The sequence below is a fragment of the Nycticebus coucang genome, chromosome 6, assembly GCF_027406575.1.
Source record: "Nycticebus coucang isolate mNycCou1 chromosome 6, mNycCou1.pri, whole genome shotgun sequence".
In the NCBI taxonomy this organism is placed as follows: Eukaryota; Metazoa; Chordata; class Mammalia; order Primates; family Lorisidae; genus Nycticebus; species Nycticebus coucang.
Genome location: NC_069785.1, coordinates 61,734,268 through 61,751,996, shown reverse-complemented (window position 1 = coordinate 61,751,996; position 17,729 = coordinate 61,734,268). Strand labels below are relative to the sequence as shown.

The 17,729-nt window shown below is 41.7% G+C and overlaps 1 protein-coding gene across 6 annotated transcripts in view; it reads right to left on the bottom strand.

Annotated features, from left to right (window-relative positions):
* Positions 1-606: 606 nt before the first annotated feature.
* FAM81A (family with sequence similarity 81 member A) overlaps positions 607-17,729 on the bottom strand; it is a 69,671-nt gene continuing 52,548 nt past the window's right edge. For all 6 annotated transcript variants that reach the window (XM_053594031.1, XM_053594033.1, XM_053594034.1 and 3 more), the window contains exons 5-9: positions 15,728-15,857; positions 14,154-14,260; positions 9,161-9,296; positions 7,000-7,195; positions 607-2,014 (exon numbers count right to left, since the gene is read on the bottom strand). In XM_053594031.1, the coding sequence (XP_053450006.1) occupies positions 1,890-2,014; positions 7,000-7,195; positions 9,161-9,296; positions 14,154-14,260; positions 15,728-15,857 (694 nt within the window). In that variant the 3' untranslated portion in view covers positions 607-1,889. The remainder of the gene's footprint in view (positions 2,015-6,999; positions 7,196-9,160; positions 9,297-14,153; positions 14,261-15,727; positions 15,858-17,729) is intronic.

Sequence of the window (17,729 nt, the reverse complement as noted above, 5' to 3'; positions counted from 1 at the left end):
GGCCTGATGCCTGCCACCTGCTACCCGACATTCTGACTAAAGGATTCTGGGGGGCAGATGGGCACTGATAGTTATTTTATCTCCTCCAGATGATTCCCAGGTGTGACCAAGGTGGAGAACCCCTGTGGTGGCTCATTGCCTGAAGCTGGTGTCCTCAGAAGCACCTGAGAAAGTTCCACTGTCACCTGCTGACATCACCACGCCCTCCCCCCCGCCAGAGGCAGGCTGGCATCCCATCCCTCCCTTCCCAGGTGTCAGATGTGCTCATTCTTCTGGCTCTCTGTGCCGTGGCTTTGTGCTTAAACGTGAAGAACTTCACAAAACATGTTGCTCTATCGCCAAAAGACATTCACTTTCTGATTGCGAAAGAGTATTCACCTCTCTTTTCTTTGTTCAGTGGATATTTGTGACAAAATAAAAAAATATGCGTTGGATGACATATTTCTTATCTAACCTCTCATGTTTAAAAAAATTCTTTGACAAACCATTAAGAGTAAAATACGATGTACTTTAGCAGCATATTTTATGTGGGCAAACAGTAATAGCCAGTTCCATATTTCATTTATGATTTATTCTAAAAATAGAAAATGCTTTTATTTTCCTGAGTCCTTGACAAACAAAAGAAAAAGATTTTATTTTATTTTAAAAGTATTCCTGTTTTCCTGTTTCCTGGGACACCCTCACAGTTTAGAACGGTGTGTCTCACTATCAGTTTTTACAACACAGGTGAACAACACAGCACTCGTGCCAATTTTCAATGACTAATCAAATATGGCGATTGAAAATAAAACACCCGTCATCTACAAAGTTGCTCAAGATGAAGGTTTCTTGACAGTGTTATAAATGCAATATCAACTCGATTCTTTGTCCATACAAAAGTATGAATTTCTATTCCACCAGTAAGACTGAATGATTAATGCCTGAACAGTGATAAAATTTTTAGAACATTTAAAAAATACAGAGGATCCCATTGTTACATCATAATTCTCACCAGTTATCCTGCCTTCTATTCTGTCTTCCAATCTCGTATCGGGTATGGTGCGTTGACAAGATAAAACCAAGGCACAAAAGTACAGCTACAAGAAGTGTATATAAACTCTAGCACTTCGTGCCAATTTTGGAAACATTTAGAGAGATCATAAAGTCTGAAAAAGTATCACATTCTATTATGATTAATGAACAATTAATTGTGCTGCAGTAAACAGACGATTAACCACCGATCCATTATTAAATATATGGCTATCACTACACAGGTTGCAGATAATTCAAAAGTAGTTTTAAATATTAAAATCAGTATATCCAGGTGGCTGATATAGACATTGTGCCTTTCCATTTGATTTGTAATCTATATGGCAGTTATCAATTGTTTAATTATCATTACATCAACGGTGGGGTTTCTTCCAAGTGTGAAATCCTTTCCCCTTACAAAAGACAGAAGAGTTACAGGAAGATAACCAATATAAGAAATGCATAGACAACAATAATAAAATCCAAATGTGGACTCAAAGGCTGAATTCTAATCTATCAGGACATTCTCTTAATTTAGGGTGGGGAGCAACACATTCCTGGGGCAACTCATTAGTTTCTTAATTAAAAATCACCATGGCGTTTTTCAAAATAGTAAACAGTCTTGGCTAGAGCATTTCAAAATCCATGGGGGATAATTCCATTGAATTTAGAAAAGTGAAATAAAGTGGTAAAAACTGTACTTGGTACTTTTAAAGAAAGAGTGTTTTCAGGACTCAAGGTAAACATTTAGACCCATGAAAACACACTTCTTGGCACATGCACGCCATGGATGAACAATCCTGGATGCAGCAAAGGCTACAGAGGGATCTCGTTCCAAGCCCCACTGGCAAAACCTTCTTTTAAGTCCTTGTCCAGCCCCTTCACACAGGAGCCTCCGGCCTCTGCATTTGTTGGATTTGCTTCTGTAGCTGGTCCTTGTCCAGCTTCATCTTGGCTTCCAGAACTTGCCTGAGGGATCCTATGCTTTCATAGATGGCTGTAAACCCTTTAAGAGGACGCAAATTTCACAACAGTCAATATTTTGAAAAACAGTGCTATATCAAACTCTATAGCATATAGTAATAGTTGATTCTGGCAAAAGTTATTAATAGATGCTAAAACCCTTGGGGTCGAAGTTTGATGGGAAACAAGTTCTATATCTCCCTGGAGATGAATTTTTTTTTTTCCTAGAGATGAATTTTTAATTAGAAAGAGGGAAAAGGAACCATTACAATGGAGAAATCTGGCATAAACCACTTTAACCAAGTGCTCAAAGTTAGCACCACTATGCTGGGAAAAACCAACACTGTGTACCTCCTTATTAGACATGCTGGGGGGGACGGAGACACAATATCACTTCTGTGGCATTTCCTGACTCCTATGAAGAGGAAACAAATAAACCCAAACTGAAGGGCATTCTGCAAAAGTCAAGATGACAGAGGAATTGAGCCAAATTAAGAGACTAAATAAAGACACATGGTAACGATGACATGTGATTCCGGCTTAGATCTTCAATGGCATCACTAAACATCCAGGAAACACGAATCAAAGCCACAGTGAGACATCGCCTCACATCTCTCAGAATGGCTTTTTAAACAAAAAGAGGAAAGATAACAAGTGTTGGCAGGGCTATGAAGAAAAAGGAACTCTGCACACTGTTGGTGGGAACGCAGAATGGTGCAGCCATGGTGGAGAACCACGGGGAGGTTCCTGAGAGACTTATTTATTTATTTTTTTTTCGTGGTTTTTGGCCGGGGCTGGGTTTGAACCCGCCACCTCCGGCATATGGGACCGGCGCCCTACTCCTTGAGCCACAGGGGCCACCCAAGATTTATTTTTATTTATTTATTTTTTTTTGTAGAGACAGAGTCTCACTTTTATGGCCCTTGGTAGAGTGCCATGGCATCACACAGCTCACAGCAACCTCCAACTCCTGGGCTTAAGCGAGTCTCTTGCCTCAGCTTCCCGAGTAGCTGGGACTACAGGCGCCCGCCACAACGCCCGGCTATTTTTTGGTTGCAGTTTGGCCGGGGCCGGGTTTGAACCCGCCACCCTCGGTATATGGGGCCGGCGCCTTACCGACTAAGCCACAGGCGCCGCCCTCCTGAGAGATTATTAATAGAACGATTATGTGACCTAGCAAGCCCACTACTGGTACATCCCCAAAGGAAATGAAATCACCACCACGTGAAGACATCTGCACTCCCAGGTTCACTGCAGCACCACTTACAATAGCCAAGATGTGAACAAAACCAAAGAGTCCGTCAACAGATGAATGGATAAAGAAATTGTGGGACACATACAGAATGACTATTACTCAGCCTGACAAAAGAAAATTTGCCATTTGTCACAACACAGACAAGCCTGGAGAACATTATGCCGATAAGCCAGACACAGAAAGAAAAATACTGCATGATCTCATATGTGGAATCTAAGAGAAAAAAGAGAAAAGAAAGTCCAATACACAAAAATAGAGGATAAAAAGGTGATTACCAGGGATGAGGGGGGTGGGGGGAGATGTAGGTCAAAGGATAAATATTGAATATATGTAGAATGAACTGTTAACAACGTTGCATTGTATCTGGGAGTTTTGCTAAAAGAACAGATTTTAGGTGCTCTTTGCACACACCCACAAAAACAGGGTAACTGTGTAAGATTACGGATGTGTTGGGCAGCGCCTGTGGCTCAGTCGGTAGGGCGCCGGCCCCATATACCGAGGGTGGCGGGTTCAAACCCGGCCCCGGCCAAACTGCAACCAAAAAATAGCTGAGCATTGTGGTGGGCGCCTGTAGTCCCAGCTACTCGGGAGGCTGAGGCAACAGAATCGCTTAAGCCCAGGAGTTGGAGGTTGCTGTGAGCTGTGTGAGGCCATGGCACTCTACCGAGGGCCAGAAAGTGAGACTCTGTCTCTACAAAAAAAAAAAAAAGATTACGGATGTGTTAATTTGCTTGAATATAGTAGCCGTTTCATTATGTATATCAAACATCTTGTATATGTATATCAAAACATCTTGTTGTATACCTTAAACATATACAATAGAAATTTTAAGTTTAAAAAACGTGTGCTTAGAGAAAAAATAGAAACTGGACTGGAGAAGATTTGCTATAAAGGGAACAATGGCAAAAGCTGAGAACTGAAGGTTGAAAAACATTTCATTGAGGTACATTGTACATGGTAGTTATTTAAGGGACTGTCTTTGTCCTTAGGATATATACATTGAAATAATAAAGAGGTAAAAAGGCATCATGACTTTTGCAACTTATAAACGATTCAGGAAAAAAACTGTATTTGTATATATACATACAAGTATCAAGCATATTTCTAAAATATTAACAGTTGGTGAGTCTAGGATATATAGAGTTCTTGGACTATTCTTACAGTTTTTCTAAATTGGAAATTATTTCAAAATGAAAAGTTTAAAAAAATTTCTATCAAAAAGGAGTTCAGGCCAGGCACAGGGCTCCCATCTATAATCCCAGCATTTTGGGAAGCTGAACTGGGAGATTACTTGAAGCCAGAAGTCCAAGATCAGCCTGGGCAACACAGCAAGACCCCACCTCTAAAAACATTTAAAAAAAAATCAACTTGCACCTGTGGTCCCAGCTATTTGGGAGGATGAGGTGGAAGGATCTCTTGAGCCCAGGAGTTTGAGACTGCAGTGAGCTATGATTGCACCACTGCACTCCAGCCTGGGGGACAGAGTGAGATTCTTTTGCTAAAATAAATAAATAAATAAATAAAAAGGAGTTCTAAAATAATAAAAAGGAGTTTTAAAAAGGCATTCATATTATTCTTTATTCCCATTGGTTTTTAAATTAAACATTTAAAAGGAAATTCTTATCTTCATTAGTAAAGTTAGAATTTTCTCTCAAAAAATTTTCTTTATGGGACAATTCGTGAAAAAATATACACATTATTCATTGAAAATAATGTTCTTACTGACACAGACAGATACAACATAATGCTATATAAAATAGTAATTTACAAATCAGCATGTAGAGTATGAACTTTTTTTTTTTTTCTTTTTTGAGACAGCCTCAAGCTGTCACCCTGGGTAGAGTGCCCTGGCATCACAGCTCACAGCAAGCTCCAACTCCTGGGCTCAAGCGATTCTCCTGCCTCCGCCTCCCAAGTAGCTGGGACCACAGGCACCTGCCACAACACCCAGCTATTTTTTGGTTGCAGCCGTCATTGTTGTGTGGCGGGCCCGGGCTGGATTTGAACTCGCCAGCTCAGGTGTATGTGGCTGGTGCCTTAGCCGCTTGAGCCACAGGCACGGAAGCCTGAACTTTTATTTTGAAAAGCACATAAATATCCTACATGCATAGAAAGATACACATAAAGTGACCTCTGAGTGAGAGAAGTTACATTTTTAAAAATATTTTATGCTTTATGATTTTCCATTAAAAAATATATTGCTTGGCTTGGTGCCCATAGCACAGTGGTTACTGTGCCAGCCACATACACGAAGGGTGGTGGGTTCGAACTCAGACCAGGAACAATGACAACTGCAACAAAAAATAGCTGGGCATTGTGGCGGGTGCCTACAGTCCCAGCTACTTGGGAGCCTGAGGCAACAGAATTGCTTAAGCCCAAAAGTTGGAGGTTGCCGTGAGCTGTGACGCTACAGCACTCTACCAAGGGCAACCATAGTCTCAAAAGACCTCTCATAGACCTCTGTCTCAAAAAAAAGAAAGAAAAAGAAATATATTGTTTTTATAATTTAAAAATAGTTTTAGTTTTAATTTTCAAAAGGCTCATAGGCATTTCTTATTAGATACTATATATTAACAACCCCAATGGTATATTGAATAGATAACAAATTCATTCAGGAAATGATGCAAAGTTAAACATCAAAATATTCAAATACCATATTTTCATAGTCCAAAAAACTGAGAAAGAAAACCCATTTTTATCTTTGCAAGTTCTCCAATGCATAATTATAGCTTCTACTCAAATAAATTAACTTCTGGTAATAATGACAAAATTATTCTTGGGGTAACTAGGTATTTTTATTTCCATGTGGCCAAAACAGAAAAATTCCACAGAAGAAAATTTATGGAATCATATATAATAGAACCTCTGTAAGTTGACCACTCAAGGGACTGTAACAAACTGGTCAACATACAGAGGTGCTCAATATAATGAATGAGCCCTCCTGTGCTGATACTTACCTATGGTGCATGTGTGGCTTATAAAAATTTAGTCAACTTAAGGAAGTGGTCAATGTAGGGAGGCGATCAATGATAGAGGTTCTACTGTGATTGTAAGGAGCTAGGAAATAAGTTAGTCCTACTTTTCACGCCACAAGATTGTTTCCTCCTTACTGACCACAATCAACCAGCCCCCACTTGAAAACTTTCAGTAACCAAGAATATTCAAGCTCACAAAGCTACCAGTATCTTATAGAAACCATAAGATACTTGTGCCTCCTATTGAATTAAAATCTGTCTTCCAGTAACTTCCATTATTGGCCCCAGTTCTGTATTCCTGAGTTCAGAGTAAATCTAATCCCTCCTTTAAGTGACAGTCCTCAGAACTTCACATCAGCTCTAACATTTGCCTCTAAACAAGCGTGAATGGATGGGCCTTGTTGACTTCTGAGGACAGGAAACCATTCATTGCCAGGGTGGTACTGTACACAGTGAAGAGTATAAAATAAGCCCTCAAAAGGCCCTGAAAGGAATGTACTTACTTCTGAGACATGCTGACCTTGGCTATGAACAGAAAAGAATCTGCAGACGGCACTAAAGAAAATGGACTTCAGTTGCAAGCTGGGCCATTTTAGTGTTGTTTGCCTGTCCCTGGTGGTGGCTCTTGACATTCACGCAGCATTTCAGTTCAAGACAGCACAGGTACTTAGAAAATCAACCAAGGACATTTTCACCTACCATTAGCCAGGCTCATGAGCAGCTGCAGGGGGACACTAATTACCAGGCTTTTAGATCAGATAGAAAATACACCATGTGAGCTGTCTGGTTTTGGCCTACCCGCATTAATTTCTGCTTTCATCTCCTTTAAGTTCTGGTTCATCTGCAACTCCAGCTTGGTGATCCGCCCATGTATCTTCTCCTCGTCTTGCTTTGTTCTCTGCCCATCACTCGTCTTCTTGTGACCCTCTTCTATTTTGTCCAGTCTGGCTGACATCTGGCCGAGCTTCTTCTCCATGTCCCTTTCACTGGCTCCCTGAGATCCGTGATAACAATTGTACTTGATTATTCCGAAAAGAAAGTCTGCCCCATATTTCCATCAGCCATAACATCATTTAACAATCGTCTGCAAGGAACAGAATTGCAGTGGCCCTGATGACCCACCCAGTCTCTATTCTCCATTTCTTTCTTCACAGATGCCCAATTTTCAGCGGGGTACAAGGTCGTCCAGAATGAAGACAACACTTGCCGCTGTCTCCTGAGTTGGGTGGGGCCATGGGATTGAGTTCTAGATGATCAGAGGGAAGCTCTGGTCTGTGTGGCTTCCAGGAAAAGTTAAAAGCTGGCTAGTATCCTTACTCCTCCTTCTTCCTTTTGTTTCTGGAATTCAGACATAATGGCTGGAGTCCTAGCAGCCATTTGAATTATGAGGAGGTGGGTCGCTCTCTAGGATTGGCAAAAAATTAAACTAGAAAGATCCTGGGTCACTAGGACTGACAAGCCATCATATCCGTCCTCTGTTGCCTATCCCTAGAATTAATTTTACGTGAAATAAAAATAAGCTTCTATTTTACTAAAGACACCATTACTCTAGGGTTTACTGTTAGTTATTAAACCAATCCACATGTCAAAATAAATGGTGATCCCAAGACCCAGAATTGCTAGTACAAATGTATTAGTATGAATCTAAGTAAATCAGTCAGTAGATCTGGTGAAAACATGGGGAAATATTAAAAGAAAATATTTGAAACCTTAAAATATTTGGAATGTTAAATATTTTCTTCCCTTTCCTTTTTACCATGCTTGGTTTCTATGGGATTCTGTGTGTGCAGGTGAGCTTGGGAGGCCAGGACTTCAATTGGCATGCTATAAATGGGCTATGGCGTGACCGGGCTCTCCAGATGGCACTCAGCGCACCACGTGCAACTCCACAGCCCACATCTGGAGACAGGGGAGTCAGAGATGCAAACTACACCTGTCACTTCAGCTTCAATCACCAAAGTCCCACAGAGGAAGCAGGGCAAGAAAAGAGAAGGGAAGGGGAAATGGTCACCCTAAAATAACCAAAACCCACAAAATGTGCTTGCCAAATGCTGGTTTGAGCATCTACTGACTCTGAAGGCTAAATAAGAAAGCCTTGCTTGATATGGTTTTAAAACAGTTCTGCAAAGCTTAACTCTGTGACAGACTAGGGCAAAAGGACAAGGAAGAGGAAAAAGAAATTAGTGGATTCCCTTGACATGCTGCACTCTGCTACTGCACACTGCAGAGACAGTGGGGTGGAGGTGTCGGGAGGGAGGAATCTGTTCAACACCAGAGAAAGGCAAAACCAGATCAACTGGGATAAGTCAGTAACTGTTAGTATTGTTTGTTTAATCAAAATGGTCCCTAGACTTAAATAACTGTTAGTTTTGCTTAGAAATGAACACTAACAGGCCGGGCACAGCGGCTCACACCTGTAATCCCAGCACTCTGGGAGGCCGAGGTGGGTAGATTGCTTGAGCTCAGGATTTGGAGACCAGCCTGAACGAGAGTGAGACTCTGTCTCTAAAAAAAATAGCCACGTCTTGTGATGGGTGCCTGTCGTCCCAGCTACCCTGGGAGGCTGAGGCAAGAGAATCGCTTGAGCCCAAGAGTTTGAGGTTGCTGTGAGTCGTGATACCACAGTACTCTACTGGGGGGTAACAAGGTAAGATTCCGTCTCAAAAAAAAATGAACATGGACAATTTGGATCATTAAGATCTTGACTTAAATTCCTCTTAACCAAAAGTACTGAAATTTTCTATGTGGCCTTTGTTAATCAAAACAGGTCAAAGTGTTCTCTTTAAGAAGAATACAAAGAATCAATAGTGAACTAAGGAAATGGATTTTAAGGCAAGAAATGACTGAACAGCTCTAGATATTGCCAAATAAATCAGTGATAAGTTACCGCATATTATTCAAACACTGTAGGCTCCCACTGAATAACTTTACCAAATTATTGCTAAACGTCAATACCTACACAGTTTTCCTTAACAATCAAGGAAAGCTTCTCAATTTTCTGTAAAAGTTCTTTTTCTATCCGCTCTTGTTCTTGCTGCAACCAACTCCGTGCAGATAAAATCTGGTTACTGAGTTCTTCAACTGTACCTTTAAATCTAAGAGAAAAGAAATTAGCAAGTTAGATGTAAAACAATTTTTTTTTTTGAAACAGAGTCTTAAGCTGTCCCTCTGAGTAGAGTGCCATGATATCACAGCTCACAGCAACCTCAAACCCTTGGGCCTAAGCAATTCTCTTGCCTCAGCCTCCCAAGTAGCTGGGACTATAGGAGCCACATCCCCGCTATTTTTTTGTTGTTGCAGTTGTCGTTGCTGTTTAGCTGGCCTGCGCCGGGTTCAAACCCCCAGCCTTGGTGTATGTGGCCAGCGTCCTACCCGCTGAGCTACAGGCACCACCCCTAAAACAATTCTTTTCTTTTTTTGTAGAGACAGAGTCTCACTTTATGGCCCTCGGTAGAGTGCTGTGGCATCACACAGCTCACAGCAACCTCCAACTCGTGGGCTTAAGCGATTCTCTTGCCTCAGCCTCCCGAGTAGCTGGGACTACAGGCGCCCGCCACAACGCCCGGCTATTTTTTGGTTGCAGTTCAGCCAGGGCCGGGTTTGAACCCGCCACCCTCAGCATATGGGGCCAGCGCCTTACCGACTGAGCCACAGGCGCCACCCTCTAAAACAATTCTTAATGACATCAGACTGCCTCAATTTCCATTTATCAGATTTCTGGTAAGTATGCCAGCATTAAGCAGCTCGATCAGAATTACATGCTTACCTTTTTCAAGTACTGCGCTTAGCACTAAGTTGGGAAGGAGGAAAGGCAGGGAGTTATAACAGACGAGCAGCTGGTGATGACCCCTAGCCATGAGAAGTGGCAGTGCAAGCACAGAGGTGACACGTGATGACACAGAGCTGTGCCAGGTGCCACCCTCTGTGTTTCTGGGTGTCCGTGGTACTCTGGGCTCAGAGAACATAGCGTCTCTCATCTCCTCTTCCAGGCTCCCCTCCTTCCCCAGGCTCTTCTTCCCTGTCCCTTCTGTCTCCAAGACTGGAGCCTGGCTCCCTTTCTCACTAATGTTCCCCAAATTGCTCTTGCACCATATGGATATTTCCTAATTTAAGTCAAAAGGAAAATTGAAAAAAAAAAAAAAAAAGTCCCAATCTTCTATTCCTGTCATCCTCTCCCTTTCCAAATTCCTTATAGTAACTGCTCATATATGCTACTTCCCCTTACTTTTTTCTATTTTTTTTTCTTTTTTTGAGACAGAGGCTCACTTTGTCACCCTTGGTAGAGTGCTGTGGCGTCATAGCTCACAACAACCTTAAACTCTTGGGCTTAAGCAATCCTCTTGCCACAGCCTCCTAAGTAGCTGGGATTACAGACATGCACCACTACACCCAGCTAGTTTTTCTATTTTTAGTAGAGACAGGGTTTTACTTTTTTTTTTTTTAGATAGAGTCTCATTACATTGCCCTCAGTAGAGGGCCATAGTGTCACAGCTCACAGCAACCTCCAACCCTTGTGCTTAAGTGATTCTCTTGCCTCAGCCTCCCAAGTACCCTGTTTCCCCGAAAATAAGACATCCTCCGAAAAATAAGACCTACTTACAGGAAAGATAAGACATCCCCTGAAAATAAGACCTAGTGCATCTTTGGGCACACACCTTAAAATAAGACACTGTCTTATTTTCGGGGAAACAGGGTAGCTGGGACGACACGCGCTCACCACAACGCCCAACTATGTTTTGGTTGTAGTTGTCATTGTTGTTTGGCAGGCCCAGGCAGGATTTGAACCTACCAACTCTGGTGTATATGGCTGGTACCCTAGCCACTGAGCTTCAGGCCCCGAGCCCATTAACTGAAATTTACTATTCTTTACCATTTTGTTCTATTGATTTAGACAAATCCTAAAACAGTTTTCAGTTCATATTTTTACATTTTACATAAATGGGACAATAATACAGTGTGAGTTTCTACAAATTCTTTTTTCACTTAACGTTGCTATCTATGGAATCATCCACGCTGATGTGTATAGTTGAGTAATATTCCATTTTACAAATATACTACCATTTATCCATTCTTCTGTTGACAGATACTTGTTTTGGTTTGTTTGTATCAATTTTTCTATTAAAAATAACAATGTTGTGGGCTGTGTATGGTAGTTCACAGCTAAGAGCAAGATCCTGCTCTATGAAAAATAGAAAGAATTAGCCAGGCATTGTGATGGGTGCCTATAGTCTTAGCTACTCAGGAGGCTGAGACAGGAGGATGACTTGAGCCCAGAATTTTGAGGTTGCTGTGAGTTAGACTGATACCACAGCACTCTAGCCCAGGCAAGAGTAGAGTGAGACTCTGTCTCAAAAAAAAAACAACAAAAAAACTAAAACTAAAATTAATAGTGTTATAAAAATACTGACACATAGCTCCTAATTCTCATGTGCAGAGTTTCTCTAAGGTATGAACATGTCGACCTTTACTCTTGCTTGCCAGAGTAGCAGAACTCCCTCACACTTTGCTCAATGGTACAAAGAGGTCTTGTTCACATCCTTGCCAACACTTATGTGAATTTTCAACCATTGGATTTTTTCTAACATTTGGAAATTACCTACTCTGACTTTATTTTCAGAATAGAAATTTTAATATATACACTTAATCTAGCAAAACCTGATGTTATTCAATATCTATAATTTGACCCTAAAAAATTCCTTAGAACACTTTCATTTCGGAAACCTTCCTCCTAACTTATATGTTGTTGTAAGTCAAGATTCTGGTTTTGGGTTGTGTAGTGTTTTGACACTCCACAAGTTAGATCTCAATATTATTATTTGTTTAGATTTGCCCATACATATCACATTCTTTGCCCATCCTTTCTTCTTTTATCTCAGACCTTCCTTTTGTATTATTTTTTTTTTTACCTGAAAGCTATCTTTTAAAAATTCCTTTCATGAAGGTTTATTAGTAAACCCCCGAGTTCTTATTTGCCTAAGAACAAAGGGCTGAGTTGACAAAGGGCTGGGTTGACAATCATTCTCTCTCAGCCCTTGAAGGAATTAGACCAACCTTCACCCAGCCCCCATTAACACAGCTGGGACTCCAGAATTGGTGTGATTTCTCTCTCTGCTTTAAGATAGCCTTTCTATGTTTGGTGTTCTGCACTTTTACTCTGATGTGTCTGGTCTTCTTCTTTTTTTTTTTTTTTCCTTCTAACTAGAATAAGCCTAATAATTATTCGCCTTTCAGAATTTGAGATTTCTCTATCATCAATTCTCTATTATTATTTGTCATCATCTCTTCAGATAACCCCTGTCCTCAATTTTCTCCATTGTCTCCTCCCAGAGTTCTGATTAGGCACCACACGTCAGGCCTTCTCACTCCATCCTCTTATATCTGCTTCTACCACTGCCACAAAACCTACACCTGCACACTGGCCACCACTTTCCAGCCTCACATGTTCCACCACTTCTTCTGACCCTCCATTCCAGCCACCCTTGCCATCTTTCAGTTTCTTACACGCTGCATTGCTCCCACGACAGGCTATCCAATTTCATGTATCCTCACCCTCCTCTTTGTGGCAAAGCCTATCCATTCTTCAGCTCTGCCCTCAAACATCCCTTCCTTAGGAAGGCCCCACAGCCAGGTCTCTGTTAGTCTGACAGCACCATAGTATTAGTCTCCTGTGGCTGCTCTGAGAAATTACCATGAACTTGGTGGCATAAACAATATCAATTTGTTCTCTTACAGCTCTGGAAGCTAGACATCACTGGGGGTAAAGTCACGTTGTCTGCAGGGGTGGTTTCTTTTGGAGGCTCTGAGGGGAGAATCATTTCCTTGTTTTTTGCAGCTTCTGGTGGTCACCTGTGCTCCTCGGCCCAGAACCCCTTCCCCCACCTCCAGCGTATATCACTCAGTCTTGCTTCCTTTGTCACACGGCCTCCTCTCTCGCCTCTGACCCTCCTGCCTCCCTCTAGTGATTATATCAGGTTTACTCAGTTAACCCAGGACAAATTCATGATCTATGTGTATTTGACTTAATAACAAAAAATAAAATAAATAAAATAAAATAAAAAATCTATCACTTAATCATATCTGCAAAGTCCCTTTAGCCATATAAGGTTACATATGCAGGCTCGGTGCCTGTGGCTCAAGTGGCTAAGGTGCCAACCATACACCTGAGCTGGCAGGTCCCAATCCAGCCCGGGCCCACCAAACAACAATGACGGCTGGGCGTTGTGGCGGGCACCTGTGGCCCTAGCTACTTGGGAGGCAGAGGCAGGAGAATGGCTTGAGCCTAGGAGTTGGAGGTTGTTGTGAACTGTGATGCCACAGCACTCTACTGAGGGCAACAGCTTGAGGCTCTGTCTCAAAAAAAAAAAGGTTACATATGCACCAGATCCAGGGATGAAGATATGGAGATACTTGGTGAGCCTTTATTCAGCTTACCACTACCACATGCCTTTCCTTTAAAGCCCTATTACCTTTAGTAATAATGTTGCATAAGCTTGTCTAAGTCATTATTTGATTAATATTTAATAATATGACACATTACATGTGCTTGTTTAAGTCGTTATTTGATTAATGGTCATCAGCTCCACAGACTGTCAACCCTCAAGGATAAGACTGGAATCTGGGTTTTGTTCATTACTAGTTCCTCAGTGCCTAGGCCAGTACTCAATAAATACAGGGTAGACACAAAGTTGGTGTGAAATTTAAAATAGCTTAATTGCAGGTGAACTTTATGGACCCCCTGTATTTACCAAATGAACACATGGATTGCTATACAACCACTAAAAACAATAATTATGAAGAAAATGTGGCAACATGCTGTGTGGAAACTTCTCCTTTTAACTTCTCCTGTGTTTTTACTTTGTATAAGAAATAAAAACCACGAGGGTAAAAAAATGTATTGCATTAACTCATAAAGAACTTCAACCAAAAAATTTTTTTATAAATTGATGACTTACTTAGTGTCCAAGAGCTGAAGCTGGTGGTTACTGTCTCTGTGGGACATCTTCAGTTTGGTGCTCTGCTCTGATATAGACAAGTCCACTTTGTTCAAAAGCTGAGAAATCTGGAAAGGAAACCTTGTTTATAAATATGACATCTGACCTCCTCTTCAGATGTCAATCCCAAAAGCATTTAGTAAGCCGTATTCTACATAATGGCGTTGAGATCCAATCCAATTTAGTAAATTCATCAAGGAGTTCACCTCATCTTTCCACCTCCCTTTTCCCTCTTACACACTCATCAAAATCAAGACCAGTAACACTCCCAAAATATTCATCACACACCAGCACTTCACAGTTCCCTGCCCAGGCCCACTACTTCCACCAGCTGGCATGAAACAGGGTCAACTTCACCTTGGAATTTCTACCATCAGTATGGCTGTTAGTCACAGAAAATGGAATTTTTAATCATTTATAAAGTCCACGAAGGTCCCAGTTTTACCTCCATATCAAGTCAGGTCACTGGTAAATACAACGGACTTACAGACTCTAACCCTTCTGCTCCCTCCCCACTATCTACCCAATTAAATTCCAGTGTCTTTTTACTAACATTCAGTGTTAAACTAGGCCTTTGTGAGATGGCTGCATTTCCTGCAAAAATTACAATGTTTAATGTTCCTAAAATTCACGGTATTTTTCAGATCCAGAATAATGAAAAAGTATGCCTCTTTTGATGAATTTCTGCGTATATTTTACTTGGCTTGGTTACCTACCAGGAAGCTGAAGGTCTCCTTACTATTTTCTGGTGCACTCATTCCATTCTCATTCTTCAAAAAAAAAAGTATTGGATTTGTCTTTTTATTCTTTTATTTTATATTTTACATAGTAGCTTTCGCTCATTATTGAAGGTAGTAATTAGGGTGTAAATATTTTTCATCCAATAAATGACCCAATGCCCATATTTTACTATAAGAGTGTCTCTTTCGATGAAGACTAGCAAATATGGGAAAAGTCCTAGAAAACAACACCTACTATGGCAAAGTGGCCAAAAAGCAAGCTGTGAAATGCCAAGAGTTCTGGCTTTGTGAAATTAATCTGTGAATGTCAAGGCCAAAGACCCTCGAATCCATCAGCCAGCCTACCCTCCAGCTTTGTCCCACCTTCGTCCCACATACAGACTGTGTGAAGAAGCGGGGCCCGTGATCACTCCTAGTGAATACGGTAACTATTTCCTGAGCCAAAGATTGGGAAGAGTGAGGTGTAAAGCAATGCCTGGCCACTTACCTGTGTAAGAGCGATTTTTAGAGATGAAACCTAGAATTTCTGAAATATATTGTTTCAGGAATGAGGGGAAAGAACCCCTATAATTAAGACTATGCAGAAAAATCTTGGAGGCTTGGTTGCCAGGCTCATGAAGGGCTTCTCCCATCAAATAGGGAAGGAAAAAGTAAAAAAGAGAAGATGCTTTTGTTTACATAAACCCATGCTAGGTGCCCCAGCTGGTTTCTCACGTAAGAAATAATCAAGACTACGTTATTCTTAGCTGAGGGTAAATTGCCCTCTTTTAAAACGCCACCCGAAACAGGTCATACCTGTCCCTCTGCATCTTTGATTTTTGTTTCCAGGATGAGTTTGGCAGCTTGCTGTTCTTTGTTCAAGTGCTGGAGCCCCTCATAGGTAGTTTTGTGCTCTGCAGAGAGCCTGGCTATGCTGGCATCACATCTGTCCAGACAAAGAACAAAGCTCATTCTTATTAAAACTTAAAAAGTGCTCAAAAGCTACTTTACGTACCATAAAATGCAAAACCAAACTCAAAGAAACGGCACTATCATTCTTTTGAACAGAGGTTCAAATGGATTCAGAGAGCTGTCCTCATCATGGTTTTTAAACTAAACCACAGGGATGTTACTTAATGAGGATAGAGATGTAACCACCATAGAAGTAAAGGCTTTGCAATGCTCGTGAGTATGAGTGGTATATCCTGGGAGAGCAGGATTACAAAGAGCCTGTCTAAGGTGCTGGATGTGGCCTGTCTCTTCTCAGTACCACTCTGCCCTTTAAAATGCGGCGCCTCTTTGGATTTGGGAGGCAACTTGAACCACATTTGAAAGTATTACTTCTAAACTTTTACCCAACCACTGTAAGGCCATATGCTTTGTATGATGTCCATAGCAGGGAAGGCTATGCCCCTGCTCCAAGCTGTAGAAAAGCTGCTCTGCCCCATGGAACTTATAAATTAGCAGATCCATTGGTGCCAAAGTATCTGTGGCAGGTAAGCTGTGCTTGCAGCCTCTGTCAAGCCCTGAGAAGGGAGTCACAGAATGCACCCCTAGGAATTTAGAGCTAGGTAGTATCCTATTTGGGAACAATCACCCCTCCTTTGAGAAGAGCTGTTGGCTTGCAACTGGGCTCTGGCAGAGACTGAATGGCCAACCTGGGACATCAGGTGACTCTGAAGTCTGAGCAGTTCATCATGAATATCACACCATAAAGGCAGGCAAATGAGCAGCACTCCATCTTTGAGGGGAAGGGGATCATAGCCATCAGATGTACACAGGCTCTAAAGGCAGAACAGCCCAGACTCCTGTGGCATCTACTCCTGCTACTGGACCGGCTCTCCTTAAACCACAACCATGGGTTCTTCAGGAATGTACAGCTTCTCATCTAGGGGTAGTGCACCACACCTGTAGACTCAGCTACTTTGGAGGCTGAGGCAAGAGAACTGCTTGAGTCCAGGAGTTCAAGCTATACAACATAGCAAAACCTCTCGAAAATAAATATATATACACTTAGAAGTTTAAAAAAATAAAGACAACCCTAAGGCTTCTTGAAAAGTTCTTAATGACCAGGTGACTGAAGCAGATAAAGTCAGGCCTGGCTTATGAAAATTCAAGAGAAGTGGCTAGGCTGGACCCAGTGGCTCACACCTGTAATCCCAGCACTCCAGGAGGCCAAAGTGGATGGATTGCTTGAGCTCACAAGTTACACACCAGCCTGAAAAAGAGAGAGACCCTGTTTCTAAAAATAGCCAGGTGTTGTGGCAGGTGCCTGTAGTCCCAGTTATTAGGGAAATGGAGGCAAGAGATCAATTGAGCCCAAGAGTTTGAGGTTGCTGTGAGCTATGACGCCATGGCACTCTACTCAGGGCAACATAGTGACGAAAGAAAGAAAGAAAGAAAAGAAAGAAGGAAAGAAGGAGGAAGGAAGGAAGGAAGGAAGGAAGGAAGGAGGGAGGGAGGGAGGGAGGGAGGGAGGGAGGGAGGGAGGGAGGGAAGGAAGGAAGGAAGGAAGGAAGGAAGGAAGGAAGGAAGGAAGGAAGGAAGGAAGGAAGGAAGGAAGGAAAGAAAAAAGTAGCCAAGCATGGTAATAGGCTACTAGGGAGGTTGAGGCAGGAGAATCGCTTGAGCCCAAGAGTTTGAGGTTGCTATGACCTGTGATGCCACAGCACTCTACCCAGGGCAACAAAGTGAGACTCTGTCTCAAAAAAAAAAAAAAAAACAAGACAACTGGCTAATGGCAAGAGATCACTCATAATTAACAAAACATTTTTGCTCCTTGTGAATAATAGCTCTCTGTATCATAGGAGCTAAAGTG